This window comes from Lepidochelys olivacea (genome assembly GCF_965140295.1).
Source record: "Lepidochelys olivacea isolate rLepOli2 genome assembly, chromosome: 9".
NCBI classification, from domain to species: Eukaryota; Metazoa; Chordata; order Testudines; family Cheloniidae; genus Lepidochelys; species Lepidochelys olivacea.
In genome coordinates, this window is record NC_140419.1 from 79,292,700 (window position 1) to 79,316,775 (window position 24,076).

General features: G+C 39.7%; 2 protein-coding genes across 7 annotated transcripts in view; one reads left to right on the forward strand and one right to left on the reverse strand.

Annotated features, from left to right (window-relative positions):
• Window positions 1-3,889: 3,889 nt before the first annotated feature.
• On the reverse strand, window positions 3,890-14,954 carry YIPF6 (Yip1 domain family member 6; the record flags this gene model as incomplete). The annotated part of the gene is made up of 7 exons (XM_084639807.1): window positions 3,890-8,335; window positions 9,025-9,182; window positions 9,300-9,425; window positions 12,310-12,352; window positions 12,768-12,846; window positions 13,538-13,666; window positions 14,799-14,954. 7 exons carry the CDS (start codon window positions 14,952-14,954, stop codon window positions 8,217-8,219), a joined length of 810 nt encoding a protein of 269 aa, XP_084495933.1. The 3' UTR covers window positions 3,890-8,216.
• A 2,817-nt stretch (window positions 14,955-17,771) lies between these two features.
• The window catches only part of OPHN1 (oligophrenin 1), a 123,662-nt gene continuing 117,357 nt past the window's right edge, over window positions 17,772-24,076 (forward strand). The window contains exons 1-3 of one of the 6 annotated variants that reach the window (XM_084639557.1): window positions 17,772-17,790; window positions 18,624-18,721; window positions 18,823-18,980. In XM_084639557.1, coding sequence (XP_084495683.1) covers window positions 18,827-18,980 — 154 coding nt within the window. In that variant the 5' untranslated portion in view covers window positions 17,772-17,790; window positions 18,624-18,721; window positions 18,823-18,826. The other 5 variants (XM_084639554.1, XM_084639555.1, XM_084639556.1 and 2 more) reach the window with 5 other exon arrangements.

The following is a 24,076-nucleotide window of genomic DNA, read 5'->3' on the forward strand; positions in this document are numbered from 1 at the left end:
AAATAAATCCATGGTAAACCCACACCTTGAATACTGTGTGCAGTTCTGGTCACCTCATCTCAGAAAAGATATTAGAATAGGATAAAGTACAGAAAAGGACAAATATTATTAGAGGTATTACTGGAACAGCTTCCATACAAGATTAAAAAGACTGGTTTCAGAGTAACAGCCATGTTAGTCTGTTTTTGCAAAAAGAAAAGGAGTACTTGTGGCACCTTAGTGACTAACCAATTTATTTGAGCATAAGCTTTCATGAGCTACAGCTCACTTCATCGGATGAAGTGAACTGTAGCTCACGAAAGCTTATGCTCTAATAAATTGGTTAGTCACTAAGGGATGAAGTGAGCTGTAGCTCATGAAAGCTTATGCTCAAATAAATTGGTTAGTCACTAAGGTGCCACAAGTACTCCTTTTCTTTTTATTAAAAAGACTGGGATTGTTCAATTTAGAAAAGAGAGAACTAAGGGTGGATATTATAGTTATAAACCCATTAACAGTCTGGAGAAAGTGTTATTTACCACTTCACATAACGCCAGAACCAAAGGTCACCCAATGAAGTTAACAGGTTTAAAACAACAAAAGGAAATACTTCACATAATGCACAATTAGCCTGTGGAACTCATTGCCAGCGGGTGTTGTGAGGCCAAACGTATAAACCAGAGTTCAAAATTAAATAAGTTCATGAAGGACAAGTCTCCCAATGGCTCTTAGCCAAGATAGTTAGTGACACAGCCCCAGGCTTTGGGTGTCCCTAAACCTCTGCTAGAAGCGGAGACTGGATAACAAGGGATGGGTCACTCAATAAGTTGCCCTGTTCTCATTCCCTCTGAAGCATCTGGCACCAGCCCCTGTCAGAAGACAGGATACTGAACTAGATGGACCATTAGTATGATCTAGTAGGCCATTCTTATGTTCTTAGGAAAATAGGTTCTGTATTCTATTTCTAATTCCTGGGGGCATCAAATCCCCCTGACATATTCTTTGTTAGATTTAGTGACCTAATTTATCTATTTCTCTGTGTGATTCAAGATAGCCTCAAAATAGTTTTCCCAGCTTGGAGACAAGGATTTTGCCCTTTACCCCTTCCCATCCTATCCGAAAATCACAAAAACATGGATTTCAAATACAGGCATTAGCAAAAAGCTTTTGACAGACTAATCTTGCTAACATTCCTTTTACTAATATGTAAAAAAAACATAGCAGCTTGCTACCAAATAGCAAATACTCCATAATCATAGTCCTATCTTTAAATCTGTCTAAGCAAAAGCTGACAGGTGGGCAGAAGTTTAGTACTAATTGCGCAATTACTCTAATGTAATACTGATCATAAGATGCTGTGAGCCTAAAAGTGTCTTAAAATTATCACCCAAATGCAGTAATTATAACTCATTTGCTCAATTTTTCACCAAACCAGACCTTGCCAAGAGTAAAATTACATTAGTACTGAGCAATTACGGCAAAAATTGCAAAAGCAGGCAAGCTATTGTGTTTAAGAACTTTCAAGGACTGAAGAGAAGACTGGAAGAAGTCTCTTCCATCTCTATGATTTTCTGCAAGCAATTTTATCTGATGTTGTATTGTTATGCATCACTTATGTTTTTTGTTGTTTTCTTTTTAAAAACAATTCCCATTTAATCCTCCTCCAGTGACTTAGCATTTTGTTTAAAAAATACCCTGTTCCTTTTAAAATAAAATCTCTCAACTCTCCCCTCAAAATACAATAAATGAAGTTACAGAAGGGGGAAAATTGATAGAATCCATACAGTCAAACTCATTCAAATGACAGAGAATCTAGCAAGCTGGTCATTGCAAAACTCTAAATTCCATGTACTGCATTTCACGGCAGAGATTATGCTCACAAAATAGACTTGGAATGAAAGAACAGGCTGACACATGTTTCTGAAGTCTTTCTTGGGAGGTGTGAAGGGGGACTGTGAAGCACAGAGATGCAAATATTCATTTCTGTTCTTTATTGAGGCAATTAAATAGTAATTTCTTTGTAAAGGTAATGCTGCCCCCCTGTGGCCACTTGGGCAAGAATGACAGGTTTCAGAGTAACAGCCATGTTAGTCTGTATTCGCAAAAAGAAAAGGAGTACTTGTGGCACCTTAGAGACTAACCAATTTATTTGAGCATAAGCTTTCTAGTCTCTAAGGTGCCACAAGTACTCCTTTTCTTTTTGGGCAAGAATATTTTTCAAGTAAATCAGATTTGACATTAACAGCATGGTACATTTTGGAGGGCAAGTAGCTAACCACTGCTTATTTAACACTGATAATCCACATATAGGCATGGCAGCACAGCAAGTAGGAAGCACATCAAGAAGGTAATATGTTTAGAGAGTGAAAAATGTGATTGTGTTGTTTCCCTAGTGCTAGCTCCCCAACAAGTGTGACTGGTACTTGGAATAGCATTTGCACTTTGTAACCTGAGGATAAACCACTACAGGTATTATATAAGTACACCTTTAGGTAGCTGGCTCAAATCCAAGCCAGGCTGGAGTAGCTGAAAGTCCTCATCCGGTTATTATTACCTGCCAGGTCTTTGCAGGCTAATAAGTAAGCACATGCTATTGTTACTTCCTCCTAGTTTAGTACCTGATTCAAACACAGTAGCGATTAGACATATATGCATGTTTTGTGCCTGTTGCATGACCATTAACAAGTTAGCCCCTCAGGAAGTAAGTAGTTCTTTGGCTGAAGGAATACAGCTCTTAAAAAGGTAATTTAGTTCCATATACAATTTTATCTGCTTGGAAGGGAGGTTACTACAGGGCTAATCAATGCAGTAAGGAGATTCAGCATGAAGAGTGGGTTACCTATGCCTTGTAACATCGCCTGTCTGTACAATCATGCAGTAAGAAATATCACTAATAGAAATGTGCATCTAAGAGATTATTAATCTTTTAAAACCCGATATGGATGAATTCATTCCCAAGTCTTTCATTAGAAATATGGGTAACACCAAATAATAGCTCAGTAAGTTATACTAAAAAGCAGGAGTTCTACAGTACCAAACAGGGTCAAATTACGACAAAAAGTTACGAGTGGAAAAGCTCCCTCACTGCCCATGTCTTGAGAGACCACACATTAGTGTTGGTATGTTTTCAAGTGAATAAGGGACAACAGCAAATTACTCCTGCAAGATAACTGAAATTAGGTTATTTGTTTCCTGATGTTCATACTGGTAGGGACCATGATCAGCTGCATTCAGGGACACTGAAAGTTTAGTAACCCTTTCACCTGAAGAAGCCTATGTGAGTGGACAGGTGTGAGAGGGGCACAGATTAAGCAGGAGCAGAGCCAGTATGGATCAGGATCAGATGGGAGTACAATTATTAAACCAACCCACAGAAGTGTTAACAGAGTGCCCTAATGGGAGCTGTGTTCCTCCCCTAATATAGGAGGTTTTTAGTACAGTGAATAGGATAAGTCCTGCTAGGACTTTTTCTCCCCTGCTTTGCACCTTGGTGTGTATACATGTGAAAACGGGGTGCAAAATACTACCATGTCAGAATTCACCAGTTACTTATACCCATGGGAGCATTTTACAAGCACAAAACCCAAGCCAATGGAGAAAGAAGAAGTGCTTCTTTCCCCATCCTTCCTTAATTCAGACCATCTTCCCTGAAGACCACATAAAACTCATGTTCCTTTGGACAAAGGCTGGATAGGATTTCCTTTAGAGCCTGTCACAAGAATGCTCTCGGCCCGATAGGTAGCTGCTGTGTTCCCTCCCAGGTCCTGATAGCTCAGGTTGCATAATGCTTACCATAAAGACTGTCCAAGTTGGTATTTAAAAAAATATTAGAGAGAACTGCCAGCTAACATAGATCCTAGAGTGCAGTCAGCAGTACAGCACATACACTACTTTCAAACCACACACAGTGTCCTTTTCAGTATTTTAATATATTACTTTAAAATTTAACAAATAATTTACATGTTCTCTTTTTCACAGGTCCAGTAGGTATAAGGGAAGAAGACTGAACTCAATTCAGATTCAAAGGGGTTTTCAAAACGTACAAGTGACACTGCCAAAGTTTGAGTGGGAAAGAATACCGGTTTATGCATCAGAAGAGCATCTGCTTTCACTACAGAAAAATTATACATTTCATTAAGGCAAAAAGTCTACTCTACTCCCCACACCCTGACCTTCCCCTCTCCCCATCACCAGCGTTAAAATGGAAAAAGAGACACTGTTCCCCTTGGTAAGTAAGACAGCAAATGACCATATGCATCCTCAAACCATAAACAAATAAATATTGTGCTTATATGGATTAACTGTACACATTCTTTTGGAGGAATACAAAGATATAAGCCAGATACAATGGCTATATGATTTACAATCAGATAAGCATGTTGAAAGTAGATTTAGAACCACTCAATATATGTTACCACGGACTACTCATACAATGCTGCAATTTTGAAGGAACATAGTCAACTGGAATTAGTTTCTAAAGATAAATTAGAAGTAGGGGCAGGTGTTAAACCTGCCCACATTTGTGATTTTAGAGTTACATTTTCCTATTTTAAAATCGTTGACCTCCACCCAAATGCTGTGGAAACAATCAATTTAAACAGCGGTAAGCTAACTGTACATAAAATGCTGTCAAATTTTATTCAGCTACAGTCATATTTGTACCTGCTGTTAATAACAGAAAAGGCTTCAGACAGAAGTGTGATTTTTTTCAGTTGCTGGTATCCCTTTAAGTGTGTCCCCAAACCTCACAAAGAGAAGAATTGCTGCACAAACATAAAATTTCAATCATAACATTTTGTGAACAATACATGGAGTGCAAATCTTGTCTCTCCATCTGACAGATGAACATCTGTAGCTGAGTGCTTTAGCTGTCCACATATTAGTACGGAAACATTTTATCAGTAGGAACTTCAGGTTACCCATAACTATTTTAGGTGTATTTTAACTACAGCAAACATGAGTAATGTGTGCGTCTTGGATAAGTCACTCCAGAACACATACATTTCGGACATCACAATCAAACTCTTAAGATGGAAAGTCCTCAGGCTATAGTAATATCTTTGATCTATAATCAGTCAAGTTCCTGTTCACAAAAATCATAGAAAATTAGACTAATTTTAGCTTCTAGCTTTTATGAATTGAAATAAAAATCAACAGAAAGGAGCAATTGTGGATCCATACAACTTGATGCCCATATTCAGGGCTGCTTGCCTTCTCAGCATATTTTTTCGTAAGATAAGGCTTTGTTTACAAAAAGGGTTAGACTTTCCAAAATACAAACATTTCCCTTCCTCCTTCAATAGGCCAAGACAGATATGCAGACAAGCTTCTTCAGAACAGAAGATAATGCTGTACAGAGAATTGTTTTTAAAGGGTTTTTTGTTTTTGTTTTTTTTGCATACTTGAAATACACTGGTATCATCAGGGGAATTTTAGTGCAGTTGGGTGGATTTACTGAAACAATGAACTGTAGCAACTAGAAGCAGTGATGGTTTTAAAAAAAAAATGTTGGTTTATTCAACTGGAAGCATGAAATTTCAGAATATATACAGTTCCTCACCTGCATCCTGTTGTACACGGCTATAGACTTTAAGGAGTTATGCTTTCTAAGCAGGTGTATCTGAATTTATAGACTTTACTGCTTTGAAAGGGAGCAGTTTCCACACTAAAGGAATTACTGCTACCAGCCAAAAGTTACACCTTCACTGTATAACTGGAACGTTTTCCCCTACCCCTTTTCACGTTAACGAAAAACCCTACAATGGCTACTTTTAAATGATTAAATCAACAAAAATAACCCTCCTCCTCCAGTCATAACCTAAGAGCAATATATTAATTCTCATAGAGCAAGCCACCTTGAAGCTCAGAAGTAAACAAAATAAAGCATGGAGGATTTTAAATCATGCTTCTCACAACATTTGTAGTTTAAATTAAAAACTCCTCTTTCCTGACCACTGTCCCCTCTCAAGGAGATACTGATAAATTACGTTATTTATTTTAAAGAAATTCATATCTAACAGTTTAAATCATAAGAGACACTGGAAAAAATTTCAGAAAAGACTGACTTTCTGGAAAGTGTGCACAACTAGGTTTTAATTATGTAATTCTTACTCTTATGAACAATGCCATTGATCTCGATGAGAGTACTCATTTGAGTAGAGAAATGAGTAACTGGACCAAAAGAGTCTAATTTTAATGATCTAACAGATTTGCTATCTTTTTCACTTGCCTAAGATATTTGTTTTTAACATCTTATAAAGTGCACTTGATTTAACTGGACTGAAAAGGTGAACTGCACAGCTTTAAAAACAAATATACAAAGCCATTTCACATCCCATATCAGTAACAATTTGAGTATGAACTTAAAAATGCACCATTGCATACTTGAAATGCATACTTTAATCTGAATACTTACAGCTCCCTCAGCAGCAAATGAATATAGCATAAGAAAGGCAGTAAATGAAGCTGTCTGCTCCGCAAACTCACTGATGTCAACTATTGCAGACAGGAAGAAGCAGGAGCCCCAGGTCTTCGCAGGGAGTAACTAAATCAGTTTTCTCCACAACCTTTGTGCCCGCCAAACATGAATCAATTTCTTACAATCTACAGTCAGTGATTTGGGATCCTAAACATGTGCGTATACGAGTGTTTAGAAAGAGATCTGCACTTTATATTTAAAAATAAATAGGATCTGACTAGTCAATTTCAGGACTATTTTGCATCTACTACTACATAAGAAAGCATGACATTATGTTCATCTTTAGAATTAACTATATATTTGAACAGCAACTTTCCCCCCCTACCTCCACCCCAAGTTTTGATGTTTTGCAGCTCTCCTCATGTGTTGCTTACTATGCAACACAAATAACCTCTGTGTGACTCTCAAACAGTACCTATGCCAAATGTTATCTTTGTGTATCTGTATCAGCTTCTGCAGGTGTGGAACAGGCATGTACGCGTAGCACATATTTGAAGGAAGATTCCATCCCCTTTTATAAATATTCAGTCTAAATATACAGAAGTTTCATATTTCCCCCTACCAAAAGCAGGAGCCATATGCACAAAATACTAACATTTACGTGGAAATGCCATCCCTCTAAACAACCAATAAGTTACTCTAAGCAATTAAGCACCAGATCCCCATACTAGTTCAGAGCAGCCAACACCTTCACTTATGGACCATTTAATTCATTCCTCCATCCTAAATATAACAACAGGTTTGAGTCCTTGTTTTGTATGCTAATCGGCAAATGTCTCAAGTACCAAAAATTCAGTTCACTCAGTAGGAATGCATTGCAGCGATGGTACACTGCTCTCCACCTGCCCAATTCTCTGTTCAAAAGTTGTAGAGTGATAGCTGAGCAATCAGTGCCATCACCTTCAAAGTAAAGAATCTGAAGCCTTCCTCTGGACTTTGACATTCTGATTTTGTGTTACCCAAAGGGGAATTTGTAAGTGTCCAGTGCAAACACCATCTCCTTGTGAAATTGTATGGATCAGTTAGTGTCACACTAGTATTTGAGACATTTAGTTTGTCTAAAATGACACACATGAAATGACTGAAGTGCATAAGTGCACAAGAGCAGTTTGCATCAGTGTGAACAGAAACAGCTCCCTTCAGACATGCTCTGACAATGAAACGAATGGAGCAAACATGCGTATTTTTGCTGAGACCTGAAATTTGATCTGAAAAGGAAAAATTATTGCCCGGGATGCACTTTGTATAGATTTCACCTCTTTGCACATCTAGGAAAGAGCCAGGATTTAGATACCCTTCTTCCCATGGGTCAGCAAATGTGTTCTATTATTCATAGGGCAATATTCAATTTTAAAGAGAACTCCAAGCATGAATGGGAATTCTGCTAAGCCAGATAGTTATTACCTAGTCTTCAGTTATCAATCTTCTTGAAGTTCCAAGATAGGATTTTATCCTCTCCATTCTCATGGAAACTGCCTTCCTTTGTCTGCATTCCTCTCTTCTCAGACTGGGCATTTTTTATTTATACTAAACAGCAGGATTAAATAAAATTCAGTAGCTGGATTTCAGTATCTTTCAAGCAACTGGCTCCTTGTATATCTCAATCTTAGAAATGATGAATTCTTCAGCTCTCTGGCTTTATCCCATAGCCTGCTTTTTTACAGTATGCAAGATCTATGCATTGGAGATAAAGCCCACAAATTAACAGCAGTATTTATGAAAACTTCCAGTTCTCTGTGCAGTCTCTGTTGATCCCTCATCACTGATGTGTAAAGGTGAGAATCATCCAGCTGATAACAAAGTAGAAGAGGAAGATGGGGTAAACAACAAGAGCCTTGCGATTTGGAGGCTGGCTGTCTGCCAGAAAGGCTGTGGATGCTGGTGACAAAGAGAGAGAACACACTTGAAATGTGCACAAAGCTAAAAGATTTTCAAACTGAATCAGAAACCAATAAATGCTGCTAAATTAGGATCTCCTGTACATTTAAAGGTGAAGGGAAAAAGAGAAGACTCCTACATTTTGTGCTGAAGACATTTCTCCCCCTCACCACTTGTATGTCTTCCTTTATCAGTTGGAAAGGAAACATTTAGAGGATGTTACATGCCAGGCAACATATTTTCAAAATAAGACTGGCACAAATACTGCAAAAATGTTTACATTAAATAAGTGTTTTCCAGTGGTATTTAACATGGGGACTTTATTTCCTGGTCTAATACTCCTATGTTGGTGTAATATACTGTTCTTCTCCTCTTCAAAAGCAACATATTATAGCAACCCTTCCTCCAGGCAAGAAATGCTAACTGCAGAGCAAATGTGAGTCCATCAACATGGCTTTGACCATGAGCATCAGCTGGGACATGGGGAAGGGCAGACTCCCTTTCACCTCAAGGGCTGAGAGTGCTGCTTCCACAAAACCTCACCAACTTAGAGAACCCAAACCATGATCTCTTCTTGACCCATGCCACCAGCAGACTGCCTGGCAGGCCCACCTTTCTTAACAGAAAAAGGACTAAACTCTTAATTCCTTTGCATCCATGATACAGTTCTGTTGCCAAAACTTCCTTACCTAGGGTTGACCAGCCAAACATAGCCATCACTACAACAAGTCGCACAATGAAGCTGACAGTCCCCGAGCTTGCTAGTAGTACCAGCCTGCACACGAGCATAGCCACTGTCAGAGGCAGGACACAGTAACCCAGGACACAAAGGCTCTGAAAAAAAGATCTAGAAGGGGGCAAAGGGAGATGGAGGAAGACAGACAAGGAAGTTGTGTCTAAGTAACAAAAATGTTAATCTACACACTAGAGCATTTTCATTGCTATTGTTCATATGGATACTCACATGGTTCCTCCAAGCAGTTTTGAGTTTAGTGTAATGACAACTGCTCCAAACCAGATGATAACAAAGACCTCAGCAAACTGGGGACCTCCATCTTCTTTACTGTCTGCTGACCCTCCCTGAAGCATCCTGAGGCAGAGAACAGAGCAAAATACTAGATGATCACAGGGCAGTAACTTTATTTCATGTTTTATTTCTAACAGCTATATTAAGCCTAAGAGATGATGACTCTCAGGTAGGTTGGAGTCAAATTTCTCTTTGTTTATTATTTATCATGTTTATAGCATGATCAGTTCTGTACAAAAGAGAAGACGACAACTCCTGCCCCATGGAGTTTATAGTGCAAGTTAGACAAACAAAGATACTTCAGTAATACAATGATGGAGGCCATACAACAGTGGATGGTCAAAGGAAGGTCATATCTTAAAGTGGTATGGAGGATTTGTTTATTTTTAAAACAGATTTGGATGCACTGCTTACTTTGAGAGATTACCAACAGATAGATTAAGAAAGGTTTTGAATGAGACAGAACTGATGTACAAAGCTAAGGAAAGTCAGAAGGGCAGCACAGAAGAAGGTATGAATGTGGTAGTAATGGACTTTGTCCCATAGATCAACAAGCACTTTCCAAAGGTGGGTTTTATTCCCATTTTACAAGTGATTTACCCAAGGAGAAACAATGAGTTAGTAGAGTTACAAGCAACAGAACTCAAGTCTCCTGATTTGGAATCCTGAGTTCTATCCACTGAACCACAATACGAGGAACTAAAAGTGAGACTTGGACAGATGAAACAAACGTGACCGAATTGAAAGGTATGCCATTTAAAAAAAAAAAATCATTTCTCTAAAAGATTTTACCTACAACTGTTACCGTGTAATACCCAAGATTACAACAACTGAAAGATGAGAAAAATTAGTTAATTTGCTCCACAGGTTCTTTACTTTGTGCAGTTGACAGTACTTTATGTCTAATCAATTTCTGTTTTGTTGATGTAGATCTTTTGCATTACCACTTTTTTTAAAAAAATAGGAAACTGCAACTTAAAAAAACCCCAACAAATTGGCCAGGGAGACTCAGGAGCAGGTGTAACTAGAGTAATTGGAATGAGGATCACAAAGGTTTTATTACACTGTTCTGGCAGCATAAGGATGCCTTAGTGTAAATGAGAATCTGAAGTACATATATTTAGATTACTATTACTTTACCCCTATTACTTTAGTAGCCAAGCACCTTACAATCTTTAATGTATTTATCCTCACAACATTCCTGCAAAGTAGTGAAATACTATTAACTATCTTAAGGTGGAGAAATGAGACACAGAGACTAAGTGACATGCCCAAGATCACACAAGCAAAGCAAGGAATTGAACCTGGATCTAAAGATAAAAAGGAGAGGTCAGAGATGGAAGACAGGTAACCGCCACTATTTTGGCTGTCACCAGGGACTGAACCATGGATTTCTGAAAAATTTGCAGAGTATCGTTCTGGACATTGCCTTTTACTATGTTTGTACAGTGCCTATCACAAGGGGGCCCTAATCTGGTTGAGGCTTCTAGGTGCCACTGCAATATAAATAGCAATGTCAAAACTACTTTCAATATTACTAGATGTCAAGTAGATTATGCTCTTTCAACACAGTTCGAATCTGATAGGGAATATACTGAAGACAGTATCTGATACACACTTTTTAGTTCCAGATGCCTTCAGATCATTTAAAGTAACTTACTTTGGGGGGTAAATTAATTCCTACCTCATTGGAATGAGGAAAGTAATTAGTGTTCACAATACTCTGCAGATATGAAATGCTAAGTGATGTATTCTTACAGTATTGCTACATTAAACATGTATTCTGCAGTAGGACCCAGAAGGCCTAATCCAGATTGGGGTCACATTGTGTTGTATGCCTAGCTCATACATGGTCCATACCCTGAAAAAATTACAGCCAAGATGACAAGTTAAATGAATGGAGGAAGACAGTCAACTATATACAATTTTTATGTACATGCACATTTATTTTACCATAGATAAAAAGTAAATTATCCTCATGGTGGGTTTGTTTGTTTTTTCCAACACACAACATTGGCCAGGTGAAAAGGGAAAGTGTCGATAGCTATAGCTTCCAGACCATTAGTACAACTCATGGATGACTTAGTACTGCAGCTGTATATATAAAAGGAAAAGTGATATAGTAACTAGGTTTTTTTTAGAATAGTATCCAACAGTTATACCTTATGGATCATCATTCATTGCTGCAAAAGTTAACGATGGTGTTATTTTAACCAGGAGAATCAAAGCCTTGCTCTTGTTTGTCTTTTTATATACCCATACAGATTTAAAACTGACTGCCTTAGGGATCTATAACTCAACCATGTTGTGCAAGGTGCAAATAGAAACTTCTTCTAATATATAAGCTTGCCCCATGGGATAGTGCCTCCTGATTCAACCATGCTAACAGCATTTTAAAAGTCAAAAGAAGAGATTAAGGCTTTCGTGCTTTACAATTATGCAGCAAAATAAAAACAATTGAGCAGACTTTCAGTAGTGTAAGTTTGCTTTGGAACTGCCCTCAGTTGTATTTTGAAATGACAAATGGGTAACAAAAAAAAAATATTAAACCCAGAGTTTTCATATCACATGAGTGTCTCTGTGTGGATGAGCAACAAAGCTTGCATTTCCTTTCTGGATAACGCATATAAAACGCAGAACATTTAGCCCAAAGAATACTTGCTGTACACACTAAAATCAAGAATTACCAGGACCTCTGTAGTTTTCAATATAATTTATCCCCAAGACAGCAGGGCTAGACAGGAATAATTTATTACCTACATTTACCCTAAAATCCCAAATAAAAAGAGAGGCCCTTAATAAGTTTAGGGTTTTAGAGAGTCAATTGCTCATATAAGTTTCACCATTAATATCTGTAGCACACCAGCCTAAGCACTAGAGTAACCTGACCATGACATGTCAGAAATTCCCTCCACCATTCACACATAGAAAGATAACAGGTACTTACAGTGCAAGTGACACACACAGCACCAAAGGACCCCAAAGATCCCCTGTAGAGAAAGAAACAGAATGACATCAGATACTGATGTTCAGAACAGTATCTCTCTAGCAAAAAAGAGTATTAAAGCAGCCCAGTGTACCCCTTTTCCAGTTCCCAATCCCAAAATTGTCATAGCTAACATGTGGTGTCATATACTGTATATAAAGATGCATTCAAATTAAGAACGTCTGGACTCATTCTGATAAACAGTTCACTTTAAAGAGATGTCAGTGTTGTTCCGCCTCTTCACACAACTGCCTCATTTGCTTTTGTTATTCTGTATCTTGCAGAGAAATAACATATGGCTATTCTATTTTCCAGATATTTCATTAAAGCAAAGACTTCGTCCAACCCATGCAGTGACTTTTAGGAATATTTGTCTTGTAATGTTGGTCTTCCCAAGATTTACAAAATCTGATACGTACAGTCTCTAAGGAGCGCGCTGCTCTTTTTGGGATACATGACATGCACAAATTTCTTTCCAACTGCCTTTAGATCTCGCATCTGAAACACACAAATGACATCTCTAGTACACCATTTCACAGGTATTAAAGTGTTAACAAAATGAAGGGGGAAATACTTTTGCAAGCTATAAATCATAACACAGCACTGATATTAAATCAAGAGATATTTGGGTCAAATGCTTTCTATAGCATGCCTTATAATGGTATAAAAATTAGATTCGCAGCAACCAATAACTGGATAATAGTCCCAGTGCATGAAATTAGCTAGATTCCTCTTTTCATAACATCCAGCTAATAATGTTATTTGTTTGCTGCTCCAAGAGGAGATTTCATTATCTGGCTAATTCCTCATCCCCGCTTGATGCCCTGGCAACTACAGAAATTTTCAGTGGGTCACAGAGAACAAATTTGAGGATTTTTATGTTTGTAATTCAGATTCCTTGCCCAAAAGAGTTTGTTTTGTAAAATTTTGAATTTTAAAATTTACAACCAATTACAAAGCAAGAAAACCAACATTTCTTGTGGTATTTCGCCCAAGAGATCAGAAAAACTTCATGTGTTACCACAGACACAGTAAAGCAGTTGTTTTCAACCTTCTTTCATTTGCAGACCCCAAAAAATTTCAAATGAAGGTGCAGACCCCTTTGGAAATTTTAGACATAGGCTGCGGACCCCCAAGGGTCCACAGCCCACAAGTTGAAAACCACTGCAGTAAGGGATACAAAACTCACAATAGTATCTTTAACAGGTTCATCCAATGTGGAGTAGTCTTCATCAGGGGAGTGAGATCCAACAGGAACTGTGATCTCCCCTTCCACTGGAATGTCTTCTGATATTGACACATCTGAGAGACCTGCAAACTAATCAGTTTTTTAACGTTTTTTTAATACGGAAAATAGCTGATGTTTGCCTAGGAATTTTTGTGCAGAGTATAAAGAGAGTAATGAGCAATCTACTTTACAAAAAGAATATTTAAATAAGTATTCTAGTAGCAGCCTCCCTATTTCAAACAATTCACAACTAAGAGGCAAGCCACAATGTGTGAGCAGGAGGGACCATAATTACAATCAAAGGTTATTTTCTTCTCCTATCAATAAATCCCAAGTACTCCCTCCCGTTACCTTATGACTTGTGTTTGTCCTTATTTACACTGTAAGCTCTCTGGGTCAGGCTACAAGATTTGTCTATGTCCTGTAAAGAGCTGTGTACATTGATGGTGCTATATAATTTTATAATATTGACAGCAATGCATTTATCACAGCAGGAAAGCAGGGACCACTGTGAAGTGAACAATATACACATATCCATATCCCTAACATATACTACAGAGATGAAACACCAAATGAAAGTGTATGTGGTGAATAATACATTTCTCCACCACCAACAGCAGTAACAGGATTTTTACACCTATTGTTGAATGATGCAAGCAAATAAGGAGTAGCCTGGTCTGCTCTGAAGGGAAGCCTGTTCAGGAGAGCCTATAAAGGGATCTGCAAAGTGCCCAAGGAAAGTTTCTAAAATAACACTATTGCTGTGCTTGACTCTAGCATCTATCATGGGGGTGGGGGAGAAGAGTGGTAATTATTTAAGCCTTCCCCCTCATCCCCTCTACGCCCATGAGTTAGAGCAACTGTCTCCAAGTTACAGGTGAAGAAACTGAGGCACAGAAAAACAGAGTAGCTTTCCCAACGTCTCTCAGAAAGTCAGTGGCAGAAATGGGAAACACACCTGCCCCATTCGAACCACTGGACTCCTCTTTCCCCCAATCCCAGGACAAACCCCAGGAATCCATGAGCCATCCACAACCTCTAGACCCTCCCCCTCAGCTCAACCACTGAGCTGAACCCCACGCCCCAGCCAGGAACAGAACCCAGGAGTCCGGGCACCCCCCTTCTCAGCTCTGGCCCCTCCACCCAGGCGTGGTGGTGCTGGGTCTCCCCCATACCTCCCACCGCCGGGAGGGGTCGGGCCACGCCCCGACTCCTTTCTTACCAGCGGTTTCGCAGCTCCCCCAGACCTACTCTCCTCTGCCTCCGCCATCTTGGCCCCGCTACCCCGGCTGCTGTTGATGCGACGTGGAGACGGATCCACTACGTCATCGGTCCGCGCAGCGCGCGTAGAGATTGCGTCACTCGCCCGAGTATCCATGGCAACGCCGGACCCAGCTGGCGGAACCGCCCAGACTTAAAAGGACAGACGCAGCCGACTCAAGTGGGGGAAGGGGAGAGAGCGCAGAGCCTCAGCTCTTAAAGGGCCACACGCACCCTCACAAAGGAGAGTTCTCAGTCTCTGGCATTAACCCCCCCCCCGCCACACACACAAACAAACACACACACACACATTCAGGGGCACGATCCCCGCATGGAGGGTCTGCAGGGAAGCTGTCTATAGGCACATGCAATGCAAGGTACCCTTGGGTCCCCCACTCTAATCTGGGATTCTCAGAGCCCTACCTCTGTGGGGCCCTTTGCAGGTCACAAGCCAGCTGGATGTCCTGCCTGCCCGAGAGGGGAAGGCAGCTCACTCCTCCCTGTGCACACTCTTCCCATTTCGGATACAGCACTGGGGGGACTGCCATCTATCTGGGGCCCGAGTGTCCCGCAGGGGAGAGCAGAGAAAGTGGGGGTGCCTTGGAATCGGGGCAGGCAGCTTGGCATGCAACAGCAATGCCATACTCTATGCTGGATGAGGTGTGTCAGGATGAAATGACCCACACATCAGCAAGAGCTGGGGTTGAGAAGGACATAGTGGAAAGATTCATGCCTTGTATTATCCACCCAGCTATTTCGAGTGCCCGTCACCGCAGCATCCCACCCACATAAGTGATTTTCTCCGACCCTCATAAGTGTCTCTGGCTTCCTAAGTCTTTATATAGGTTATAGAGAATTCCCTAATGGCGGCTCTTTCTTGAAAGCTGATCTGGAAGGCCTCCGTCTCTAGGGATAAGAGACATTCAGGTTCCACAATCCTTTGACCTTGACCTCTGTTCTGTGTCAGCCCTCAGTCGGATCAATTAATACCAGTTATGGTGGTGGTTGTTTGTGATGTGGACACCTGTTCCCTAGGATTTGGGCTCAGACCAATCAAAAATATTACAGAGATTTTAAAGTTGTTTGGATGTTTAAAAATATGTAAATAAATGGACAAACCCTGTCAATAAAAATAAGTTTCCACATTGCTTTATCCTCTATAATCAAATAATCATGCTCAAAGAGTGGGTTGAGAGATTTGTGCTCAAATTTTGGCTAGTAGGCTACAAGTGAAGATGTGTCATTTGTCTAGTCCCAATTCATGCATATTACTAAAACAGAATTTGTCTTGATTAATAGTCTCTGTGAAGTGTAAGATTGGCACAAGAACATCAGGAAATCTGCATGTCTGGAGAGGTGCCTTGGAAGAGCTGCATGTGGGGGCCTATGACTGGAATAGGAAGGTGGCAGGTCAGGACTGAATTTGCATCAGCAGAATGTAAAAGAAGTCCATGTGTGTTGTCCTTGGCTAAAATCCATGCTATCAGTCCCTCAATGTCAGCAGCAATAAATTCAGTCACAGTTTTTAAATGAGATGTTATTAACCAGTTTCCTTCCTATTTTAGTAATAGCACAACAGTTAGAAGAGGAACCTTATTGTTTAATATGTAAACAAACATTCTTCCATATTACTGTAAAGAGTGTTTGTTTGAAGTTCCAGGCTACATTGACAAAAAGAAGATGAAAACATCAACATTTTGACCTTAAGATAAGTCTCTAGGGCCAATGTGCTCGTAGATCATCTTCTCTTGTTAATATAACCTGCAAAATATTAAAGAACTGTGCAGATCAACATGAAAGAATAAGTGAGATTTTATTAAGCAGCTTTAATAGTATTTAAGTACATTCAGACTCTAATATGATTTTATTATTCTGATCTGTTCAGAGCATGTTGGTGGAAAAGAAGGAAGATTTAGTTTTACCAATTAATAAGTTTCCTTGACTTTTTAAGGGGATAAACGTGTTCTGCATTAACAGAAAACAAAAAAGAGGAATGAAGAAGAGGACACATAATCACATATTTGTATAAATTGGAAACATATTGTATCCCTCTTGGTCCTCATGAACAAGTGTGCACAGTAGACATAGTATGGAGATTTTATCAGTATAAAATAAAAGTTCTCATGTTTTATCTTGTTCTAAACAAGACATTTGAATGAAACAATGAGGATTAAATTGTTAATTTTTCTAAACAGAAAATCACGTATAAAATGACTTTCAGATTATATGAGCAAAACCAACACTCCTATCTACAGTTGCTAATAAAAGTGTACAGATTACAGGAATTTAGGATAAAGGTTTTAGCCCTGCTAGTTTGCTGATTTAAAGGGACATGCTTTTTTAAACTTAAATGCTCAAGCCAATAATAAAAGAAAAAGTTGTGACTGAAAATAGAGTTTGTGGCTCCAATCCTGCAAAGATTTATCTCACATGCTTAATTTTATGCATTGTGCCTAACTTCATTGAGATCACTCACAGAACATAAAGTTTATGCTTAGCACATGCATAAATTTATGCATAGCATATGCATAAATCTCCACAAAATGGTCTTTTTGTGAGGGTCCCAGGTGTGGTTTAGCAGTCACACAGCCCCACTTTAGGGTACATTACTAGGGGCCAAGGTAAATCAGAGTAGACAACACTGATCACTCAATCTGAGTTTTTGCTCAGTCCATGCTACTTCGTCCCTTCAGTGCCGGATTCTCTGGAAGAACAGCCCCTTGGAGTTACTGGGTGGCGCTTGGAACCTCTTCACTCACTCACATACACAATACAGATCCTGCGGACAGAAAAACTACACCTCCCAGGCAGCCGTGCATGCGCCACCCGGAGGAGGGAGTGGTGCTCCTGCGGGATTTATTGTGGTTCAGTTTCCGCAGGGACGTGTTTGCAGCAGCTGCCTTGCCTCTATTGTGTCTCCTCCCTCCTGCCTCCCTGGATGCTGCCTGCAGAGTGTGAGGCTACGTTCACAACAACGTGTTAACCCTTGAGGGCTCAGCCACGTGCAGGCAGCTAGAGCGAGGAAGGGTCCGCAAGAGATGCTAGCTCATCAAGCAGAAGAGATTTCCTCCAGCAGCACCAAGGCATTCCCTGGGGAATACCCCATCGGAGAGCAGTACGGTTGCTTGTGGCGCTCATGAGCAGCTCCCCGGACAATCCTCTCTGAATAGACTGCAGGGAGATGTGGGGAAAGGGGAGCTGCTGCTAACGTGTGAGCAAGAAACAGAAGGGGCTCAAGGAGCTGAAATAGGGCAGTGTCCCCGTGGAAGTCTGTTTTAAATGTAATGCTCAGGGTTCTGTGTTGCTCTTCGGGCGGATCGGGGCGGAAACTACTGCTGCCACAGACCCAGAGGTCCCTTTTCCTTGGGGGAACAGCCAGCTCTCCCTGCTGTTTCTTTAAGAGCGCAGGAGGAAAGGGGAGGTGCCAGCCTCTGGAGGCTGTGAGTGCTTGAGGAATACAAGGAAGGAAATCCTCGCACAAAGCGGAGCTGGAGCGGAGCTGGCCGGACGCCACCCAGCCGCCCCAGCCCCTGTGTTCATTCAGAGCAGCCAGATGTGTTTGTGGATGGGGAGAAGTCTGAGGCGAGCTAACGTTTGCAGATCAGAGAAGGGGAGTGAGAGAGCAGGGACCCCCTAGTGCTGCTGTTTGGGTGGATTTTCAGTAAGGAATGGAAAGGACACCGTAGGCTTGCTGAGGAGTAAGAAGAGGACAATAGTGAATGGGATCCAGTACCAAGTCATACCTAGAATGCTTCAAAGGTCGTACACGTTTGTTTTATGTTTTCAGTAGAGAGCAACCAAGCAGCCTGCCCCTTCCTTCTGTGATATACAAGTCAAAGCTGGTATCCTCAGGAGACAACGACAAGGATCTCTGCCGTTTTAGGAGTGAGTTGAGCACGAAGAGATTATTTGCTTTCAGTAATTTTGATATTTTTTTTAAATTGGTGAATTCTTTTTTTCATTTTGATTTTAATTTTTTCTCCAAGGAACATGGGGCATCCTGCGTTAGAATTCAGCGACTGCTACCTGGACAGTCCGGATTTTCGAGACAGGCTGAAATGTTATGAGCAGGAGCTGGAGAGAACCAACAAATTCATAAAGGATGTGATTAAAGATGGGAATGCACTTATCAGTGCTATAAAAAGTAAGTAACATGGCTTTGTTTAAACATTCATTTATACCTGTGCAGTACATACATCATCCATAGCTTTCCAACAGTGCTAATAATATCTGTGCATTATTACCATCTTATACACTCATCATGTGCTACTATGTAAGGATACTTAAATATATCTGTGCATAACCAAACTCTTGTCTTTTTAATAATAGACGCAACAAATAGACAATAACCATAATTTCCTGTTGTGCATTTGGACAATTTTCTGACTGCAGTATGTAAGGAAGCTCCAAATATTGCCTCTCTTACAATAAAAGATATTATTTCACCCACCTTGTCTCTGCAATATGCGAGATATTTTACATATCTCTCAGTAGAAAATTCTCTATTTAAAATGACACTTTCTGTAGTTAGTGAGCAGAGCTCTTTTCTCTTCATGGAGTTTTTTCTGAATGTTATTGTTTTTATTGATGGCCCTTTGAACAGATGTTGTAGGGTGAGTGCACTGGGGGATGTTATGTGTATATTGTCAATATAAGTGCATAGTATACCCCAGTGACAAGTTAGTGTGCTTCACTGAAACAGACAATAATTTTTGTTGGTGAGTCACAGTTTTATCAGCTTACTTATTTATGGTATAATGCAGGTAAGTGTGATACAATGTAAGTACAGACACAACATGATGAAGTGTGTTTGTTTGTTTTCCTAACAGGAGGTACCAACATTTTCCAGTATAATTATTACCCCATGTAATGAAGAACAGTTCAAATACAGTAAGGTTAAATGCAACCTTCCATTCTGATTTCTGTAGTGTAGGACCTGAGACTAGAACAAAGATCAATGCACATATTGTACTTCACCTCCATTGATGGTTATAGAGGCCAGAATCCCTTCAGAGGAGATTAGCACTCTGAATCAAAGGGAGAAGACCATGAACAATAGTTAAAATAATACCAATGAAGGCAGCATTTCCCCCACGTTGAAATATTCCTCGATGGAATAAGTCTAGAGCAGAGGGAGTCTATTTAAATCATCTTCAATGACTTCAGTGGGAGGTAGGTGCTTAAATGCCTTTGTGAATCCCACCCTCAGCCTCTCAGTACCTCTGTATAACACAGGAATAATAGTACTTCTCTACCTGACCTGGGGTATTGTGAGGATATATACATCAAAGTTTATTAAGTGTTCAGATGCTACGGTGTGGGGGCCAGATAAGTACCTAAGATAAAAGGGTTTCAGTCCTTGGCTATAAAACGATTGGGGGTGGGGTTATCCATTGTGGTGATTGTACTACAGGAAGTTCTTGTATCTATCACTTTTCCTTTTCTCTCTTTGGTTTTGCCTGCTAAAGCTGAGGTCAACCAACTCAGTAGCTACTAGGCCATTGGTTTTCTTATTTGGAAAATGAAAAGCTTCAGTTAGTTCATACAGTGTCAATAAATGGATATTTATTTAAGCAGCTCGATAAGGCTGCTTATTTAAGCCTGCTGTAAGGATGAGAAGGAGAGAGGTGGAGGGTCTAGATATTGTTCTGCGATTCAGCCCCTTTGTGCCGCTCTGTTGGCTCAAAGGGACTGGGAAACCATCAAATCCCCTCAGCTGGGAATTCCCTGATGTGAGGGAGTCTTCATCTTCAGGACAATTCCAAGCTGGCATACAGTCGGCCTAGCTGGCATCTGTGACACTCTCTGCGACTCCCTGTCAGGAATGGGAAGGGTAATATCCACAGTGCTAGTGCCCTCTGCTTATTCTCTGCTTGTGTATTGACCTCTTAAGGCCATAACTAGCTAGAATAGTTTTGAGCAGATCTTGAGGCTGGTCTGCTTGGGGCCAGCATAGAATTAGGACCAAAATCTTGGAGTCACAACTGTCCCTGATGTGCCCCCCTTGATTCTAGTTGCATGCAGTGGATATTGGAATGATTTACTACCACGTTACTTCATTGCATGAATGGACTTTTGCAGGTATAAAACTGGAGTATGGTCAGTGAATCGAACCCACTGGGTGCAGTTGTGAATCTGGCTCTGTATGTTCTGCAGTTTGCCTAATTTATTTAATTGGGAGAGGAAAGAAATGCAAGATTTCAACTGGAAAGCCCAATGCAAGATGTAATTCATTCAAGGGACAAAGAGATGGAAAACTTTGGTTTGCTGCAATTATTTGTTCATAAACTGGACTCCGACTAATGTAATTTTTGGAAACCAAGAGTTACCCAGCATTAGCTTAATGATGCAGTTCTGTAGATATTGTGGCCTGAGTCTCCAGGGGCTCCATTCTCCTCTGCCTTGCATTTTGTGTCATCGTTTAACCTATGCAAAGTGATTGTAAAATGTTGCCTCTGGTGACGTAGCATTTTACATCACTTTGTGCAGGTATAAATAATGGCAGAAGGTGAAAGGCAGTGGAGAATCAGAGCCTGCATCCTTACAATTTTGCCAAAGTTGGAATTGATTCTCCCAAGTCTTTGGCATGTCGAACTCCCATTGAAATAAATGGGAGTTTGGTATCCAGGAAGGGCTTGGAGGATGGACTCATTGGATACTAGGGTGACCAGATAGCAACTGTGAAAAATCGTGACGGGGGTGGTGGGTAATAGGAGCCTATGTAAGAAAAAGCCCTAAATATCGGGACTGTCCCTATAAAATCGGGAAATCTGATCACCCTATTGGATCCAGACAGGACAATACATACTACTAACCTTACCTAAGAATAGATAAAAATGTAAGAGCAGTGCTCTTCCATCCCTCTGTTTCTAATGCACCCATTGCAGTGATATTTAGATGCTTGCCTGCCTACTTGGGCTCTATGCTGAAAAGAGAATTTGGCTCTAAAAGTGAGTGGGAATTGTGTGTTTAGCAGATAGATGTTGAAGCCTATTTACTACAGTAATGAGGATATTAGAAATGTATAGGTAGACATCCTGGTGCTGTGTTGATCAACCTTGTGTCTAAGACTTTGATTTGGTAAAATGCTCCGGGTCATTAATTTCTTTAATTAAGTACAGTACTCAATCAGTTTTTAAGTTTGATTTATTTATGTATTGGCTTCATATTGTGGTGCTGTAAATAATTAGTGTAAAAACTGAAATGTAAGATTTAAAGCAAATTAATTAAATTCATTGTCTGCCAACAGGCTTCTGAAATGCCAAACACCTGCTGTCTCAAAATAACAGGCTGTGCAGAGACTTCAGTCTAGAAGGCTGGATGCAGCATTGTGTGTCTATATATAAACTACACACAACCTTTTAAATTGTGCAAACTCTAAGCTACCAAGGAAAATTTACAGTTCTCTTACTATTGGGAAATAGGATCTGCTAAGATTTATGACAAGGATGTAGAATAGTTCCCAGATTAAGACTCAAAACTTGAAATTACTTTTAATATGCATAACTTCCAGCTTGTGTGCGTGCAGAGCAATATCAAGCTGCTCTCAAGATCTACCATAAAATAAGACTGAAGCTTGATTCTCCTCTCACTTATGTTCATGTAACTCTAAAGATGTCAGTGGAGCATTTCTTAAGTTACACTAGTGTGAAAGGGGGGTGGGGTCTCACTTCTCCAGAATTTTGGTAAGTATTACAGGAATCAACACTCATGTGCATAAACAGAGGACATGCATGGATTCCGTAGTGGGGAATATCTTCTGAATTCTTTGCAAGATCTTCCAGATGTATGCAGGGTTTTTTTTGTCTTTTGTTTTGTTTATTTACTTGTCTCAGGGATTTTTTTTAAATGCCAGATGTTATTGCATGATCTAAAGTAAGAAAATATTAAATAACTTATTACGTTGTCTAGCAATTAAAGATTGTCAAAGAATGAGAATTAGCTAATAAAATCTGCAGAAAATTCTAGCTGAATCTCTAGAGGTTTTTCAAACAAACAAACAAACAAACCTCTAATATTTGGTGGTACATTAAATAAAAGCCAAAGGGAAAAAAAAGAAAAGGTTTTTAGAGGCACAAAGGGCAGTTAGGTGCCTTATACCTATTGAAAGTTATTTGAATGAATTCCATTTGTACTATGGCTGTCAAGCAATTAAGAAAATTAATTGTGCAATTAAAAAAATTCATGATTAATCACACTGTTAAACAATAATAGAATACCGTTTATTTAAATATTTTTGGATGTTTTCTACATTTTCAAATATATTGATTTCAATTACAACAGAAGACAAAGTGTAAAGTGCTCACTTTATATTTTGATTACAAATATTTGCCTTGTAAAAAACAAAAGAAATAATATTTTTCAATTCACTTAATACAAGTACTGTAGTGAAATCTTTTTATCATGAAAGTTCAACTTACAAATGTAGAATTATGTAGAAAAATAACTGCATTCAAAAATAAAACAATATAAAGCTTTAGAACCAGAAATCCACTCAGTCCTACTTCTTGTTCAGCCAATCGCTCAGAAAAACAAGTTTGTTTACATTTACAGAAGATAATGCTGCCCATTTCTTGTTTACAGTGTCACCTAAAACTGAGAACAGGCATTCACATGGCACTGTTGTAGCTGGCATCGCAAGATATTTACGTGCCAGATGTGCTAAAGATTCGTATGTCCCTTCATGCTTCAACCACCATTCCAGAAGACATGTGTCCATGCTGATGACAGGTTCTGCTCTATAATGTTCCAAAGCAGTGCAGACCGACATGTTCATTTTCATCATCTGAGTTAGATGCCACCAGCAGAAGACTGATTTTCTTTTTTTGGTAATTCGGGTTCTGTAGTTTCCGCATCGGAGTGTTGCTCTTTTAAGACTTCTGAAAGCATACCCACATCTCATCCCTCTCAGATTTTGGAAGGCACTTCAGATTCTTAAACCTTGGGTCGAGTGCAGTAGCGATCTTTAGAAATCTCACATTGGTACCTTCTTTGTGTTTTGTCAAATCTGCGGTGAAAGTATTCTTAAAACAAACGATATGTGCTGGGTCATCATCTGAGATTGCTATAACATGAAATATATGATAGAATGTGAGTAAAACAAAGCAGGAGACATACAATTCTCCCCCGAGGAGTTCAGTCACAAATGTAATTAACACATTATTTTTTTAACTAGCATCATCAGCGTGAAAGCATGTCCTCTGGAATGGTGGCCAAACCATGAAAGGGCATACAAATATT